The 17,198-nt window shown below is 46.6% G+C and overlaps 1 protein-coding gene across 1 annotated transcript in view; it reads left to right on the top strand.

The window, feature by feature from the left end:
- SMAD7 (SMAD family member 7) overlaps positions 1-6,808 on the top strand; it is a 28,363-nt gene extending 21,555 nt beyond the window's left edge. Inside the window, exon 5 of the mRNA XM_062513237.1 lies at positions 4,663-6,808. Coding sequence (XP_062369221.1) covers positions 4,663-5,201 — 539 coding nt within the window. The 3' untranslated portion in view covers positions 5,202-6,808. The remainder of the gene's footprint in view (positions 1-4,662) is intronic.
- The last annotated feature ends 10,390 nt before the right edge of the window (positions 6,809-17,198 follow it).

Below are 17,198 nucleotides of genomic sequence, written 5' to 3'. Positions count from 1 at the left end.
GGATGGGATATTGGGAATTGGGAATTGCTGGCTGGGAGGGTGGGGTCTTTAAGATCCCTTCCAGCCCAAATAATTTTTGAAAATGAGGGGACTTTTGTTGGCAGTTCAGGGTCAATGCTACTGTAGTGAGTATTGTGCCAGGGTTGATGTTTGATGGGAAATCCAGACCTCAGATTGAGGGAAGAGGAGGGAGTGAGATGGCGAGAACTTTAGGAAGAGCATGAGAAAAAGCTCAGGATCAAAACAGCTTTTTCAAAAAAATAAGTGTGTATCTGCATTTGTTACCAGAAGTGGACATACATAGTTCTGAACACTTCTACATTTGGATAGTTTAATTTGCCTCTAAAGTTGATGTCATTGATGAAAGATCCAATTACAGGCATTTAAAATCCTCATCAGTAAGGCCATTTTAATTCCCATTTTCAGCATTGAGTTGTTGTCACAGATACAGGTCATAATTTTGACAACTCTTGATGTGGTCAACTGGGGGCAGTTCTGGTGGGTCAGATAGCTCTGTGTGTGCTAAACTTGCTCTTTTCTTTCAAGTTTAGTTGACTACAAAAAACCTTTAACTAAAAAAAGCCCCAGAACAAAACCAAAAGATCCCTAGCCTAGCTCCCCTTTACATTCATGAACCTGGCACTGGGACAAGGCTGAGATCCGAAGGACAGCAGAGATCTAAAATAACCCCAGGACAGGAGCTGTGTTGTTTTAGTTGGTGATTATTATTTTTTAAATTTGATTTTGCTAAAATGCATTGGTTCTCTGTGAATTACAAAAAAGAGAACTTTTTCTTCCCAAACTCCTAATAAAACTGCTGGAGCTTGGAAAGAAAAAAAGTAGGGATGACATGCTTTCTTCAAATTAAAACTCATCATGTGATGGGGAGAAAAGCCACACCAGAAATTTCCTGCCACTTGCAAGCAAGGCAAGATGTGAGTCCTTCTGCCATAGCTTGGAAAGAGCCAAATGTGGTACTTGATAAATTTGTGTGTTTCTGTGGTGTGAATGTCCTATACCCACTGTTGTTTCTGCTGCTGTCGATTTTTTGGGGGTTATTGCTTTGGTATCCCATCCTCCTGGGTTTCTGTATGGATGAAGATCTTTCAGCAGGAGGAGGGTCATGTCCTGAGCCCACAGACACCATGTGCACCCCCAGTGTGGAAGAATCCTCACTGTGGTCTTTTACTGAGAAACTTCAAGCAGGACAAGATGGTTTTGGAGGTCAAGGCAAGTGGTGGGGACTCATAGCCTCTTGTGATGATTGGCCTGCTGAGACTTGGCTGGGATGATGTTTTTATGGAGGGCAATGGATGCATTGGCAAAATTGGGACAGCCTCTCAGGAAAATCCAGGAAGGTGTAAAAAATATGAAAAAAAAAAAAGAGTGGGAATGGGATATGGTGCACAATATTGTTGTGCTGGGACGTCACCAGTGATGAACCATCTGCACCAAAATTACAAAAAATGTTACCCCAGGGGGCTTTGGGGTATTGCTTTGGTTTCTTGCCTCTGTGAAGAGCTGATGTGAATGGATGTTCTCTGTAGACCTGACTATGAGTGACCAATACCACTAATTCCCTGAATTTCTGAGGGCAAACTCACTTTATTTTCAGTTATTTCTATACTATTATTTTTTCTTCACAATGAGCTTGCACAACGCGCCGGGGGGAGCCTGCTGGAGACTCAAGGCAGGCTGTAATGGAAACCATGGAAAATCCTAAATAACCCAGTGATAGCAGCAAATGGAGGGATCCTTAATAACTAAATAATAGCGCAGATGTTTATAGCATTAAACATTATCATTGTTTGCTGGGGTATGGGAACGCTCCCAGTTTGCTGGGAGTTTTCCTGGCATTTAGAAAGGGATCTGTTTGCACAGAGGAGCTTGTAAAAACGATGCTTTTAACTCAAAACAGGGATCCCAAAGGGTTTGCAGCCGTCTATGGGCTGTCACACACGAGGATGTGTTGAGGAGGATGTGGCTGTGGATTTTCCTGGGATCTGGGTTTCTGTGTGAGTTTGCAGCAGGTGGAGATGGGAGTTGGGTGGTAGGTGCCTGCCATGACCCCAGATTGCACAGGATGAACCCAGCAGGGTGTTTTTGAGCATAATACTTCTGTTTGCTTCACTTCCACAGATCCGTGATTATTGACACCAAAAAAAGTCTCTTGGCAAAAAAAAAAAAAAAAAAAAAAAAAAAAAGAAAAAAGAAAAAAAGGAAAGTCTGTCACTGTAGGAAGCATCTCTTGAGTCACTTTTTCCTTCTCTCCTGCCACCTCCTCTCCTGTCAGAGTGATGCCACTAGCTTTTCCCACCCCTTTTCCTGGCAGATGCCAGAACCAGGGAGGTGGGTGGGGAGCAAGGGGACTCCTCTGGGGTCCCAACAACTGTAAAAAGCAGCTTTGGTGGTGGCTGGCAAGGAGGCTGAGCCTGTTTATCCAAGATCAGTCCTTATATTCTCATGGATTTTTGACTAGACATGCAGTCAACAGCTGAAGCCCACAAACGGAAGAGGCTCTGGCATATTTATACTGTGTGCTGGCATCAGCTCCTTAAAAAAAACTCAAACATCCCGGATTACCTAAGATTTGTCCTTGAGGTTTGGTCACCCCATGTCATTCAGAAACCTAGTGGGATTCATTCATGAACTTCCAGCCCTCCATAAAGGTCTGTTCATTCATCGCCAAGGCAGTTTTCTATTTTTTTAAATTATTATTGGTAGGTTTGTTTTTTTTTTTCTCCTTGAATGCTCTACCCATTAAATAGCTCTCTGTAAGCAGCAGTGAACTAGTTGTTACATGGTCTTCACTGATGCAAGCACAAATACCAGGTGAAAAAGTATTTTTTCCCCCCCTGCCACCTCCTGAAAGGGATGCTTTTATGTTCAAATTGATAGAAAACCTATAGGAATTTCAGCAGGGGTCCAATGGCTCAAAAATTCCTCAACTGCTGTGAAGCAAAACCCAAAAGGCTCTGAACATAATTGGCAGATTGACAGTGAGGAGAGAGGTAGTGGGTGGTCAACAGAGATCCCCCTTTGGATTGAGGAGCATCCTTCCCCTGAATCCAGAAGCATCCCTCCTAGATTCTTCTCTTTCCCAGACAGGTGGTGGAAACTCCATCCTGGGGTTGTTTCTTGACCCTCTGGATTCACTTTTGCATGGGTTAGTGGGGAGGAAGTAACCCAGACTGCCCTCCCTGCCCCTCCTCAGTCCCAGGTTTCAGCAGGACATAAAGTTATCCACAGCAAAGTCTTGGGAGGCACCAAAAAAAGGGAGTGGAAGGGCAAACTGGGGTGTGCCTCGACAGAATCTGTCCCAGGGATCACCCCAGCATGACCAGAACCCCCATCCATGCTTTCACCTGGGAATGGGGGTCCCTATTTTGAGACATAGACAGTCAGGCCCATTTTTAGTAGCTGCCTCAAGCAACTGGAGAAATATTTTCCTCGCTGGCATAGAAATGAGGAAATTAAAAGTGTGTGGTTGGGCTTATGTTTTTTTTTTTTTTTTCCCTCTCTCTCTCTCCTCTCTTAAAAGCACAGTGCAGGGCTTGAACAAGATGGGAGGAAAACTGGAGAAAATGGGCTTATTAATAGCAAAAAATAGAGCAGGCAGCCAGCATGTTGCCCTGGGGAGGGAGGGGTTGGGGGGTGCTGCAGGAAGAGCTTTTTGGTTGCTGGGTCACCCACCATCTCAGCTCCAGCAGTTTCCCTCATAGTTCAGGGGATTATTTTGATAGTGCTCACTAACTTGCGCTCCCAGCTTGACTTTTTTTTTTTTTTTTAATACTATTATAGAGATGAATAGTTCCCAGGTCTTAACATGCCTACTGAGGCTGGAAGGAATTACCCGCCGAGCAGCGCCAGGCTGCTTGGGATGCTCTGTCAGGAAAAGGGGCCTTCTCACATTTTTTCCCTCCTCCTGTCTTGCTTTTTCCTCCTACATCATTGCTATGCTGCATGGGGTAACTGTGGGAAAGGGAGCTGAGGAAAGGGATACACGAATGAATTTGGCTTTTTGCAAGTTTTCAAGCAATTTTTTAAACACAAAATTGTTATTTTAATATAATTGCATGAGATTTTTTTTGATTCTCTCTATCTTTTGGCACTTCCCATAGGTTGGGGTGGCATCTCATGTCCCCATACCATCCCTCACCCAGGCCCTGTGGGCAGGGAAAAGCCCTGTGAACCAGAGCAATCAAGTTCTCATCCCCTCTGGTCCAGTGGGGTGATTTTCAGTGTGGTTTTCTTAGCAGCATCTCATTTTTTTCAGTGTCTGTGCACACTAGATTGTCATTTATGGAAATAAATCCATCATTCACTAGGTATAAATCAGGGGGTTCAGGTGTTTGGTTGCACCAGCATCTCACCTCTCCTGTTGGCACTGGAGGTGGTCCTGGTGTTGGTTTGGGTGAGGCTGGCTGTGTCACTGTCATTGACTTTGTCATTCAGGACCTGTAAATCAAACTGGAACTAGGCACTGAAACTACACAAGAGTGTCCCAGACCTGGAGATGTTTTATTGGAAATAGTGGATGCACTGTGGACATGGATGTATGCAGAAGCCATGGGCAGGCAAGGTCCTGCAGGTTTGTATTAATTCCATTGATGCTAAATCTCCTTTTTTTTTTTTTTTTCTTCTTTCCTCCCTGTTCTGCAGATTCTCAAGTTCTTCAGGAGCCAGGGGATAGGTCACACTGGTGTGTGGTGGCATACTGGGAAGAGAAGACACGCGTGGGTCGGCTGTACTCTGTCCAAGAGCCCTCCCTGGATATCTTCTATGATCTACCTCAGGGGAATGGTTTCTGCCTCGGACAGCTCAACTCAGACAACAAAAGCCAGCTGGTGCAGAAGGTGCGCAGCAAGATCGGCTACGGCATCCAGCTCACCAAGGAAGTGGACGGAGTGTGGGTGTACAACCGCAGCAGTTACCCCATCTTCATCAAGTCAGCCACACTGGACAACCCCGACTCCAGGACGTTGCTGGTTCACAAAGTGTTCCCAGGGTTTTCCATCAAGGCTTTTGACTACGAGAAGGCGTACACCTTGCAGAGACCCAATGACCACGAGTTCACGCAGCAGCCATGGACCGGATTTACCGTGCAGATCAGCTTTGTGAAAGGCTGGGGCCAGTGCTACACGAGACAGTTCATCAGCAGTTGCCCCTGCTGGTTGGAGGTTATTTTCAACAACCGGTGACTCGAGACAGAGTGAACTCATGACATCTATACTACTTTGCTGCTATTACTTCCTTCTGAGTGCTTGCTTTTCATGCAGACTGTTTTTTTTTTTTGTTGTTTTTGTTTTGTTTTTTGTTTTGTTTCACTTTGTTCACCCTTCTTCGTTTTTTTGAGAAATAGCTTACGAAAGATTTTGTTTGTTTGCTTGTTTGTTTGTTTGTTTTTTTGTTTTTTTTTTCTGCCTTTGGGGTATTTTGATAAATATATCTATTTTTAAAAAGTGTGAATGACCAATAACTCTCAGAAGGGCGAGAGAAGGGTGCAGTGGGGATAGATCACACGAGATAATTACTTCATGCCTCTTGAAAGGATTATCCAATGGGGATCGATGGATTTGAAAGCCACTAGCTCTATGTTACAGCTCCTTCTCTTGGACAACACAAGGAGATGACTGTATTTTTGTACGCACCACCTTCCCAGTGACGGTGACACCGAGACCCCTTCCCCAGCAGTGCTAACCCCGCGTTGCCGCCGAAGGATGGTGCAAAAACCTTCCCAGACAGGTCTCTTACCGACCTTTCGTGTTTCTCTTGTTGCTGGGTTCATGTCTTGTCACTGTGTTCATTGTTCCACTGCTTTTTCTATGTTTTTTATGATTGTGGATTGGTGTAAGGGGAGAAAACAACAGTGGAGGGACTTCGGGCATACGGCCCGCGCTTGGTCATTTGAGCTGAGAATGCGTAGTGACAGAATTCTAAACCTAAAAACAAAATTAAAGCAAAACTAAAGAAAAACAAGTGGGGAAAACAAGAGAAAAAGTGTTCACAACAGTCGGTGTGTCGTAACCTGCTTAGATCAGGTTATCCAGGTACCATCTTATCTGGAAATGCAGTTGTGCTTTCATTTCTTCTTGAATTCATACACAAGTATGATACTTTTACACTGTTCTTAGCTCAATGAGCATGTTTAGACCTTAACATAAGCTATTTTTCTAAATATAAAGGTTTAATTGAACAAGAGAGCATTCTTCTTGGAACTTTAGCATTGTAGTGCTTTGGAAAAACACCCACACAAAAGAAAGGACTCCTTAAAAAAACCCTGAGATTTATTAAAGAAAAAAATGTATTTTATGTTATATATAAATATATTATTACTTGTAAATATAAAGACGTTTTATAAGCATCATTATTTATGTATTGTGCAATGTGTATAAACGAGGAAAAGGTAAGAAAGATGCACTTTGCTTTAATATAAATGCAGATAACAAATGCCAAATTAAAAAAAAAAAAAGAGAACACAAGATTGGTGTTTTTTCTATGGGTGTTATCATCCAGATGAATGTTTCTTTTTCTAAAGGAGTCTATGTTCCATTAAAAAATAAAAATGTACACTTGATCCCAAACTGTGCCAAGTGTTTTTTTTTTTATTTTTTTTTTTTTTTTTTTTTTTGTGTGGATGAGGCAGACTGGAGAGATGCTGTGTGGGGTCAGTGGTGGGAGCACCCACCCCAGCCCTGAGTGGGGCCTCTCTGGGGTGGGTAACACCTGGGTGGGATCGTCCTGAGCCTTGGGCTCCATTGGCCTGGTTAGGTGCCCACAGCTTTTGGCTTCTCAGTTTGGATGCACCCCATCAGCCCATGGCTGGAGGGATGGGCTGCCCAAAATCTGCTGGGTTGTTTATGTTGTTCTTATTTCTCCTCACTTCATCCTGAAAGGACCCCAGTGCTGGGGATTCAGCTCCTGTTTGACCCTGTCCCTATCTCACAAATACCTTGTGCTCTCTGCTGGGACACTGCTGGCCTATGCCAGCAGGTGAAGAGGAAAATAAGAGGAGGAAGCCAGTCCTTGGGTTTTCCTCGACTATTTCCCACCCTTTTCATCTCCCATGCCTCTGGGAAATAAAGGTGGTTGCTCTTTTTGCCCCCCTCACCCTGCCTTTAGGCATTCCCTGTTCCTCATCCTCCTTGCACATGTGCTCTGGCAGGGGCACATTAATTGTCCCTGACTTCCATGGAGCAGGACTTTGAGTGGAAGCCACCAGAGTCCTGGGGACTGAAGAACGTGGGCAAGAAGAGTATCCAGATGGGCTTGTGAGCTCCCACCCTACCCCAGGAATGTGACTTCAGCCTCTGCTGTGCTCCAGGGGCTGGGTGGGTACATCAGCAGGTCAGTCTCTATGAGCATCATCTCGCTGCTGTGCCTTCTGTCCAGCACAGATGTGCCCTTCCCAGAGGGATTTGCTGACAGACAGCATTTGGCTGTCTCCAAATGGACTGTGCTTTCAGCTGGACCCATGGTGCTGAGCACATGAACCACCTTCAAAATGGCTTTTGACAGTGGGCAAGTTTCAGTTTCCAGGTTCTGTCCTCATCCTTCAGGTGGGGATCAGCATGGAAAACTGAGGCAGGATGGATGCACCCATCCTGTCTGGCTTGATGTGCACTAAGACACACCTGGGAGGACAGGAGTTAAAACAATCTCATCTATGCTACAATTTGGTTCATTTCCATTCTGAGCCCCCAAATGTGAGCTGTTCATACCTGCGTGGTGCCAAGCTAGCAGTGATGGCAAGCATCAAAAGCTCCAGATCACCATCAAAGGCACTGCAGGTGAAGGATGAAGCAGACAAGTGCCTCCCAAAACCCTTTGCTGATTCCTCTTGAGTTTTGTGACACTGATCTGTGTGAGCAGGTCTCTGTGGGCAGCAGGGACCTGGGGTTAGAAAGATCACTCCAAATCTAGGTATATATTGACCAGGTGTAAGGTCATGCTGGGGTTACAGCCAGCTGTCTAAGAAGCACAAAAATCAGAAAAATCATGGAATGATTTGGTTTGCAAGGGACCTTAAACTAGTTCCAGCCCCTGCCATGGGTAGGCACACCTTCCATTATTCTAGGTTGCTCCAAGCCCTGCCCAGCTTGGATCACTTCCAGGAATGGAGCAGCCACAGCCGGGTGGGTTTTACACTGGATTAACCATCGTATAGGAAGTATTTGGTTCACTTGTTCTTCTCCCACCTCCAAGGTGGGCTTCTGGCTCTTAACCCAGAAGAGATGAGATGATAGCTTTGAATCTGAGGTATACCACCAAGTGAGCCTCATGGACAGTCACAGAACTCTGCATTGTAGAGGTCTTTTTGTGTGTTTCACCTTGTCCCATGAGGTACATAGTGTATCCTGGTGGTTAAAGCCCTCAAACCAAGGCACTTAAACCATTGCTTTGTCCCTTGAATTAAGATCTGATTTTTGTCCTTGCTCATTACTCCATGAGATGTGAGCAAATTGCGTAACCTTCCTGTTTTCCAAGACTTCCACTTGTGAGGTACAGAGGTTACAAAAAGTTGCTCATCCTGAAAGCTGAAAGCAAAGTACCCCTAAACAAACTTCTCACTGCAGTTTTCCAAAATACATCAGGTCACAGAAGTACTCTAAGGGCTGGAGCCCCTCTGCTCTGGAGCCAGCCTGGCAGAGCTGGGGGTGCTCAGCTGCACAAGAGAAGGCTCCAGGGAGAGCTCAGAGCCCCTGGCAGGGCCTGAAGGGGCTCCAGGAGAGCTGGACAGGGACTGGGGACAAGGCATGCAGGGACAGGACACGGGCAATGGCTTCCACTAGCAGAGGGCAGGGATGGATGGGATATTGGGAATCGGGAATTGCTGGCTGGGAGGGTGGGCAGGCCCTGGCACAGGGTGCCCAGAGCAGCTGTGGCTGTCCCTGGATCCCTGGCAGTGTCCAAGGACAGGCTGGACACTGGGGCTTGGAGCAGCCTGGGGTAGTGGGAGGTGTCCCTGCCCACAGAAGGGGATGGAATGGGATCAACTCTACACTGTTCTGTGAAAATGCAAAGAAGAAAAACGATCCAACAAAGCCAGAGTATGTCTGTGGAGATGTGTCCATGATGGGTGCAGTGCTGGGGGGCTTTTATGTAATTTGCAGGGTGCAGTCAGGGTCTGGGATATCTTCCACAATCCCCACTTTACACCTTGCCCTCTGTGACTCCCCTGGCCATGGCTGTGACACACTGAGCTGGCTGGACCTTCAGTTGGACATGTCTTTCCAGGTCAAATATTAAGTAATCTGGAGAACGACCTGAAATGCCTGGCAGGTCACTTTATTCTAAGAGATATTTGCTTGCATTCATCTCTCAATATAAAAGGCCAGGCAATGCTGTTTACAGTAAGAAAGCTGAGAAATAATCAGCAAAACTATGGCTTTTCAGTACTATGACAGTTTTAGCTGAAATGTTCCAGCCCTCACCTCCTGCTGATCTAATTTTACCCCTCATTCAACAAGAAAAAAAAAATTAAGAACATGACAGAAGGATGCCGAGCACCAGTTCATGTGCGTCCCCATTCACTTGTTCAGCTCTGGGGCTGGTGGATGTCGGGGAGTGGAAGGTTAAAATAGAGACTAGAGGTTAAGCAGGGAAGAATTTCCCCCTGTCAAGAGTTTGCCAATGCTGTAATTCCATCTGTAGGGCTCAGAAAAGCTGCAGCCACACAAAGCAAAGTGCTGATCTGGTATAAACCCGGTCTGAGCAGAAGCACAGATGAAGGAGCTGCGGACAAGGACAAAACCAGGTCCTTCCAAAATGAAAACACCGATGTCCAGCTGACAAGTCACTCCAGGGACATCAACATGATACCCTTCCTGATTCAAGCCTCCAGCACCTAAATTCAGGCACACTCCAGCTCCACAGACATCTTCCATCAGAGCAATGGTGGCCCTGGGACCTCACCTACCACTGTGCTCTGTACAGCTTATCTGTGGATTCCACTCTTCCCTCTCTGGAAATCACCTTAGGGAAATCTCATCTGCTTAAGAGGCTCAGACATGAGGTGGTTGAGACTGTCTGAAGTCCAGATTTCCCAGCGGATGGCAGGACATGTCTCTTTCCTCTCCTTCTTAGAAAAGAACTCACCTGGAAATTTGGGATGACTGAAACCAGTCTGTTCTTGGTAACTGTATATTTTGGTTAGGACCATGGCTCCAGAACCATAAGTGCTCAATCTTCTGATGATAGACTGCAACATGTTAAATTGCAGGAGAGTGGGCCTTTTTTTCCCCTTGCTGCTGAGCAGTAATTGAAGAGTTCAATAAAGGAGGGTCAAACTATGCAATTGCTGTCCTAAATCACACGTGAAATATTGTCCAAGTGTCAACTGCTGAGGTACTGCAAGGGAAGGTGGTAAAATTCCACCCCCTTCAGATCATGGTTTTCCACATAGGATTTGCAAGTGATTCAGAGCCGTGATCCCAGTGCCAGGTGATGCTCAGCACTTGGCTCACTCCCCACCCTCCCCAAGGCATCTGCAAGCCCACAAGGGGAATGGGTTCTTCTGCCCATGCAGCCCTCAGGACGGTGTGGTGGTTATGGGCTGGCTGCTCCAGACAGTTCAAATGCAGGAATCCTTGGAAAAGTTGAATATTTTTGCTGGTTGTGCTTTCACTGGCATAATGTTGCCCCAGTGGATTTTACCTCATCTTACCCTGCTCAGCTGGGTATTTCTTTCTATCTAATCTATCTATCTATCTATCTATCTATCTATCTATCTATCTATCTATCTATCTATCTATCTATCTCTCCATCTATCCATCTATCCATCTATCCATCTATCCATCCATCCCCTGGTCTGAAAGGCCTTGTGGAGGCAACCTGGAGAAAAATTGTCTTGAGAGGAATTAACAAAACACATCCATACAAGCATTTCCTTTGTGTTGTCTACATGCATTTAAAATTTCAGCTTGTTTTATTTGGCACATGTTGGAAAGAAGACAGCAGGTTGGGGGGCACACCTCTGGTGATTTGAGGGGGGAGATTAAAATGGGCTGGGACAGCCAATTGTGAGAAATAAAAAGAAAAGAGCAGAAAGTGAAGATGCAGCTACTCCCATGTCATTTATCTGTACAGTAGCACAGACTCATATGGGCAGACATTCTTGTAGACCTTGCAACAAAGAGCAATGAGAGGTGATGTGCTAGGGAGTGGACAGCAAAGCCAGGACTGGCCCTGAACAACTGTGGTTGAACAGCCAACTCATGGCTGGGCAGGTGTGTCTCCTGTGACCTTACTGTGTCACCAGACTTTGGCAGGAGCCCTGCTGAGGTTGCCCAGAGGAGGCAGAGGCACATCCCCAGCCTCTCCAGCTACTCAGTGTACAAATTTTTGTGTGGCTTAAAGATGAAATGAATAAAACCCCAAAATGCTTGTGAGGCTCTGGTGGCTGTTGTGGTTAATGGGGAAATTGCTGCTATGTAATATTTACCAGCCAAGGTCCCTGTCATCATCAGTGGAAAAGCCCAGGATGCTTCCCCTTGTCATGCTACTGCATCACCACCATAAACTGCCAAAGTTTTCCTGGTGATGAATTTGGCAATCCTCTTGGGTTACTTTTCAGACACTCTGGTTTGTGAAAGCCAAGAGGCTCCAATGCTCACACACTACATCTGGCTGTCAGCTGCACACATGGCTGGACTTGATGACCTTGGACGTCTTATCCAACCTTGAGGATTCTATGATTCTATGATTCTAGATGTCTCCTGAACATGGTGACAAGCTTCAAGTCTGCAAATGTGGTGGAAATCTGAGAGTGAATTCAGTTCCCAAATCCAAAAACTACAGAGGCTGGGTGGAGGAACACCTGAACGAGCAGCTGTCCTGCAGCAGAGAAAGTTCAAGCTGTGCTGTGACTCATCCTCAAGGGACCCAGTGGTGGGAACAAGGGTGTGCTTTGTCTGGGCTTTGGTGCTTTGGTGTCTGGGCTTTTGGGATGCTCACTGAGCAAGGAAAAGCAGTGCTGAGCAGGAGCACAAACCTACTTCAGTGGTGAGAACATCCTGTGCAGAGGGACATTGGTGTTCGTGTCCCCAGCCTGTGTGTGCCCAGTGCCATCTGCAATATGACATATTTATATTTGGGCTGAAAGCAGAGGCTAAGGGTCCCCTTGCACTCCCCACACACACTGCTCAGTCCCTAGGCACCGTGGAAGGCTGTGGGAACTCTGATCTCCTTCAGCCAAGAGGTGTTGAGCCCTTTTGAGCTCAGGCTGTGCCCAATGTCGTGGGCAGGTGCTTAAGGCTCTTGGCTCCATCCCCTGCATCGGAGCAGGGTCAGGGCTGAAGCAGGGGGAGATTGGGGCCCACAGGGTTTTAGATCAGCTCTGAGAGTCAAATCTGGGTGGTTTCATTAGCTTTCAGCGTGGTGAAGTGTTTGCAGCCTTTTTTTTTTTGTACCAGACGGGAACAAAGCAGTGCGAGTCAGACGTGGTCGGTGTGGGTGCTGTCGGTTACCAGGGTTACAACACGCATGGGAAAAAGGGAAAAAAAATCCCACATATTGCAAGGAACTAAGTACTAATTTTGCTGTCGAGGCGATACATAGGACTGGCATTACCATGGATGTATTTATATCCTCTGCCCTGTAGCAAATATGTAAGTTATTCTGAGGCATATCCATACTCTGGGTTTGGAGCTGGACCACCAGACCTCCAGGGAGTTGTTGTGTGAGAGCTGAGGGGGGGTCTCTTGTTGTTCCCTGCAGCTGCCCAGATGAGAATGTCAGCGTGAATATGCTTAAAATAGGGGAAAAAAAACGCATTCTAACCCCAAAGATATCCGTTTTGCACAAGGCATGCTGCAAAGAAAGGAACAGGACAGCTCTGGCTCCAACCTTCAGCCACTGAAGGGACATAACTGGGCCCCAGTACCACAGCTACCAAAGCTTGTTAGCTCAGTTTAGAGGCAAAATCCAGTGGAAAATGGGTCAGAAAACAAGTTTTGCCTCCCATCTGCAAGGTAAGACAAGGCTGACAGGAGGAAACTGGAAAATGAAGATGATATAAAAGGGATCCAGTGAAAGAAAGTGGAAATGAAATTTGATGAAGGTGGGAGAAACCAACTTCCTGATGGGAGCTGGGTGGTGGGGTCCTGCAGAGCAGTGGGTGGGCAGTGTAGGACCCACAGGGGAACACCAGCACAAACAAAACCAAACCACTGGAGATGGTCCAGCACCCCAAAATGCCCTGCTGGAAGTGGTATTTACTCCTTCTCTGGAAGCTCAGGCCCTGCGGTTTGGTTCTTCCAGCCCGGCATGCCATGGGGAAGCTGGGATGAATTTCATGGCTGGAGAATTTTCTGGTTTTAATAATTGATCAAGAGCAAGCAGTGGGATGGAGAGGCCTCGTGCAGAGATATGCTGCTTGTGGGCTCACCAGCAGAACCACTTCCAGCCAGCAGACAGCATGGAGTGGGGCTGGAGGCAGGGAATTGCCTCCATCAGAGGGGCTGTTCAGGGCTTACAGCCTCCACAACCAGGCAGAAGGGTTTGCTTTCATCTCCCTGCCTACAACATCTGCAGCCTGGACTCATAAAACTTTCAGTGCTATTTTAACCCTTCAGGTTCTTTTTTTTTTTTTTTTCTTTTAGGGAGTTTTCTGGGTACAAAAGGCTGCAGTTGAAGCATTACAAAACCCATGCAGCAACATCCTGAGCTGGAGGAGCTCCCAGCTCTGTCTGCTGCCCTTGGAGAGAAGGGCAGTGGGACCTCAACCCAAAACTGGGATCATTCCCTGGAGGCCTCTGGCCTGAGAGAGACTACTGGATTGGGACAGCACTGGTGTTTTTGTGTGTATATTATAAAAAAATAACTTTCCTTAGGACTTGTTTTTACAGAGGTGCATCACCAGTTTTGGCAGCAGTGAGGCTCCAGGGTTGGATTGATTTTCAGCACAGTCAAGCTCAATACTCCTAATCCAAAGTCTTTCAGCTCTTGGAGGTCACACTGAGTTCAGGAGGCAAATTTCTCACCTGGGGCATATTTTTGTTGCAGGAAAGCAGATCTCTAGATAGGGACTGGCTTTGTTAGAGGAAACTGATCTCAGATACAGACCTGCTTGTAGCTTGGGAAACTCCAGGGAGATGGAGGCAGAGTGAATCTGGTGATCAGAGAGAGCTCAGCGGCTTCAAATACATCCATCCCCTTCCAGGGAAGATGAACTGTTCAGTAAAACAACCTCAGCTGGGGCAATAAGGAGCACCAGATAATGTTAAAACAGAACTTGAGGAATGTCTAAAAGGGACCTGAAAGTGAAGGCAGTCAGCATGAAGAGCAGGAAACCTCAAGGAACAGCAGCAGATCTTGGTTATACATGTCTGTCCCAAAGTGTCATCTGCTTTTTGAAGCTCCATGAAAGGTTCCCACTTGTGGGCTCTGTTTGGTATCTCCTGACTGGGTACAAGAGTCTCACAAGCATCTTGGGAGCTTCAGGAGTTTATGAAGTGTAAGAAAGTGGAGAGCACAGCTCTCCAGTCTTCTGAATGCAGGAAAATTTTGACAAGTGCAGTATGAAGACTTGGAGCCTGGATAGGTGAGGGGGAAAAAAATGGTTATTAGGAGTCATCATGGTTATGACTTTTAAGCCAGCTAAGGATGTGGGTGATTATTAATTTTTTTTTTTTTTTAATGGTTGGGTTGGAAGGGCTTGTCTGGGCTCTGGGATTCCTGCTGGGAGGAGCTGAGGGACAGCCCCAGGTCTGACAAGACCAAGGTTGTGCAAAAGCTCCTCCATCAGTCACTGAAACATCCAAACCTGGACAATGTAAGAGATTCAGCTAGTCCAAGCTGTGTGAGGATGAGTGTTGGGGGAAGAGGAAAAATGGGTGAACTCACAGAGACAAGAAGTTGTGATGGAAATAGATAGAAATTTCCTTACATATCCATCATTCTCTGAAGCAACAAATTTCTGCCCCTCTCTGGCTTCGCTTTAAGCAGCATCTCACAGTCTGACCCAGAACCCTAAAAGCTGAACTTTAGGCTCTGATTTTAGTGTGAGGCCCATGGATGTCAACTATCTCCCATCTCATAGTTGCACAGTGGTCCACAGACCACGCTGGCCTTGCTCTGACACCTCTTCCAGCTGCTGCAGCATTCCAGGTTCACCCCTGAACAGGGCTTACCTGGAATTTAAGGTAAATTCCTTGTGCTTTGACCTGAACTTGACACATCACAGAAACTCTCAGAATGACCTTGGGAAAAATGCTTCTGCCTCAGTTTCCCTTTCCTCCCAGTTTTCCTCCCAGTTACCAGCCCCTGTGCCTATGGTGGCATCTGGAGTGACTTCCCTCCACCAGCAGAGTTTAATTTAGAGGCTGGGGATGGCTTCTCCATTTACACACCTCTTGCCCAAGCGAGTGCCAGAGAGGAAAGCTGAAGGAGAGCACAGCACTGGGAGAGGAGCTGCAGCTGGGACACGAGTGCTGGTGTTTGCAGCTCCTCCACAGGAGGCCAGGAGACATAAAAGAGGGCATGACACCCTCAGCCCCCAGGAGCCAAAATGCCCTTCCAGTTCAGGCATGCCTCACAGTTTGCTAAAAAAAAAAACAAAAAACCAAAAAAAAAAACCCAAACAAAAAAAAAAAATCCCAAAACCCAACAAACCCAGTTCTTATTAATCTGTGATTGAAACTGTAATGATGTCATTGCTCTGAACAGCCCCATCGACAAGTCTGGGCAGGGGATGGGGCTGAGCTGCCGAGGCTGGGCTGCCCCTCCTGCACCTCTGCTGGCCTTGCCTGGACTGGCACATCCCAACCTGGGCCACTGAGTCCTCTGCAGAGGGGACAAAACCTGCAGTGCCATCCTGGGTGGGCAAAGCTGCTGCTGGTGGAGTGTGTGCCCTCCTGCCCTGCTGCTGCTGTCCCCACCCTTGTGCCCCAGGTCTGGGTGGCTGTCCCCAGTGCCTTCACCAAGGTGAGACCCTTCCATTCCATCCCGTTGGGAATGCAGGGCTCAGCTGCTTCTGCAAGGTGTTTAACCCAGGCAGCAGCCCCTCAATGCACCTCAGCTGGTGTTTCTGGGTTCAGAAGAGCCTCAGCTCCTGCTGGCTCCCTAAATTTCACCTGGTGTGTCCCTGCACTGGGCACAGCCCCAGGAGCCTCTCCTACCCCAGGGATGCTCAGCTCCACTCTGAAATTCTCCCAAAACCACTTTTCTCTCCCCAGAATCTTCCCCCTCTTCCTCATACATCAGGAAGCCAGCCCTGCTCCCCCAGCCTCACACTTGCCTCTGTTTGCTCTGAAAATGCTGGTTTCAGCTTTCATTGCACTCAGATGTTTTTTTGGACTTTATTAAATAACAGTGCAAACGTTGATGTTAATTAAAATTCTTCCTAACCACTCCCTGCTCACCCTCCTCTTGTAACCCCTCCTTAAAACCTGACTGATTTTTGGGATCTTCCCAAACAGAGGCTCTCCAAGCCCAGCTTTTTTCATGGTGTTTCTCCATGCCACATCCCTCCTCTGTAAACAAACTCTGGGGGTGCAAAGCACTGCCTGCTTTTTTTTTTCTTTTCTTTTTTTCTTTCTTTCTTTTTTTTTTTTTTTGTTTTCACTGCTGTTTCCCCATAATTTTGTCTGTTCATGGAGCTTAAGAGTGCAGAACTTCAAAAGGATTTATCATGTTTAGGCTGGTCTTTGTGCCAGGGATGGTATCAACAGACACACAGCATCACATGGGAACAAATATCCTCAAGGCTGGTACACCTATCTGGAAGATAATATTTTAGGAACTGAGCTCCCACTTGTCCAGCACTGGACCCTGAATATCTGGAGTAATGTCTACCACATCCCTGGGTTTTGCTGTTAGCAATCCCTGCTCCAGGTTTATTGCCCCCCTTTGGATATCTGTTGTCCTTGCTGGATGGGAAGACATCCTCCCTGCAGGAGGACTGGTCTGAGAAAAACGCCAGAGTGAGGTATTTCTTTAAATTACAAAACACAACCCAGTCAAAGAAGCAAAACAAACCAAATTTATAGAAAATGGTGCTGGAAGAGAGCACTTAAAACCAACTAACCCCCTACTAATCCCAAGGGCAATCCAGACAGCCTTAAACTACCTGCAATCTGTGTTTTTCCAGCCTGTTCTTAAAAATGTTAAATGCAGCATTACTATGTTTTTTTTTCAGGCAGTTTTCCCAAGCCTTTATTATCTGTCTGTCACCTTGGCTGTATCTTCCTTCCTTCAGG

Source organism: Cinclus cinclus, chromosome Z (genome assembly GCF_963662255.1).
Source record: "Cinclus cinclus chromosome Z, bCinCin1.1, whole genome shotgun sequence".
Classification (NCBI taxonomy): domain Eukaryota; kingdom Metazoa; phylum Chordata; class Aves; order Passeriformes; family Cinclidae; genus Cinclus; species Cinclus cinclus.
Note: the sequence above shows the minus strand (reverse complement) of the source record. Positions and strands in the feature narration are given on the sequence as shown.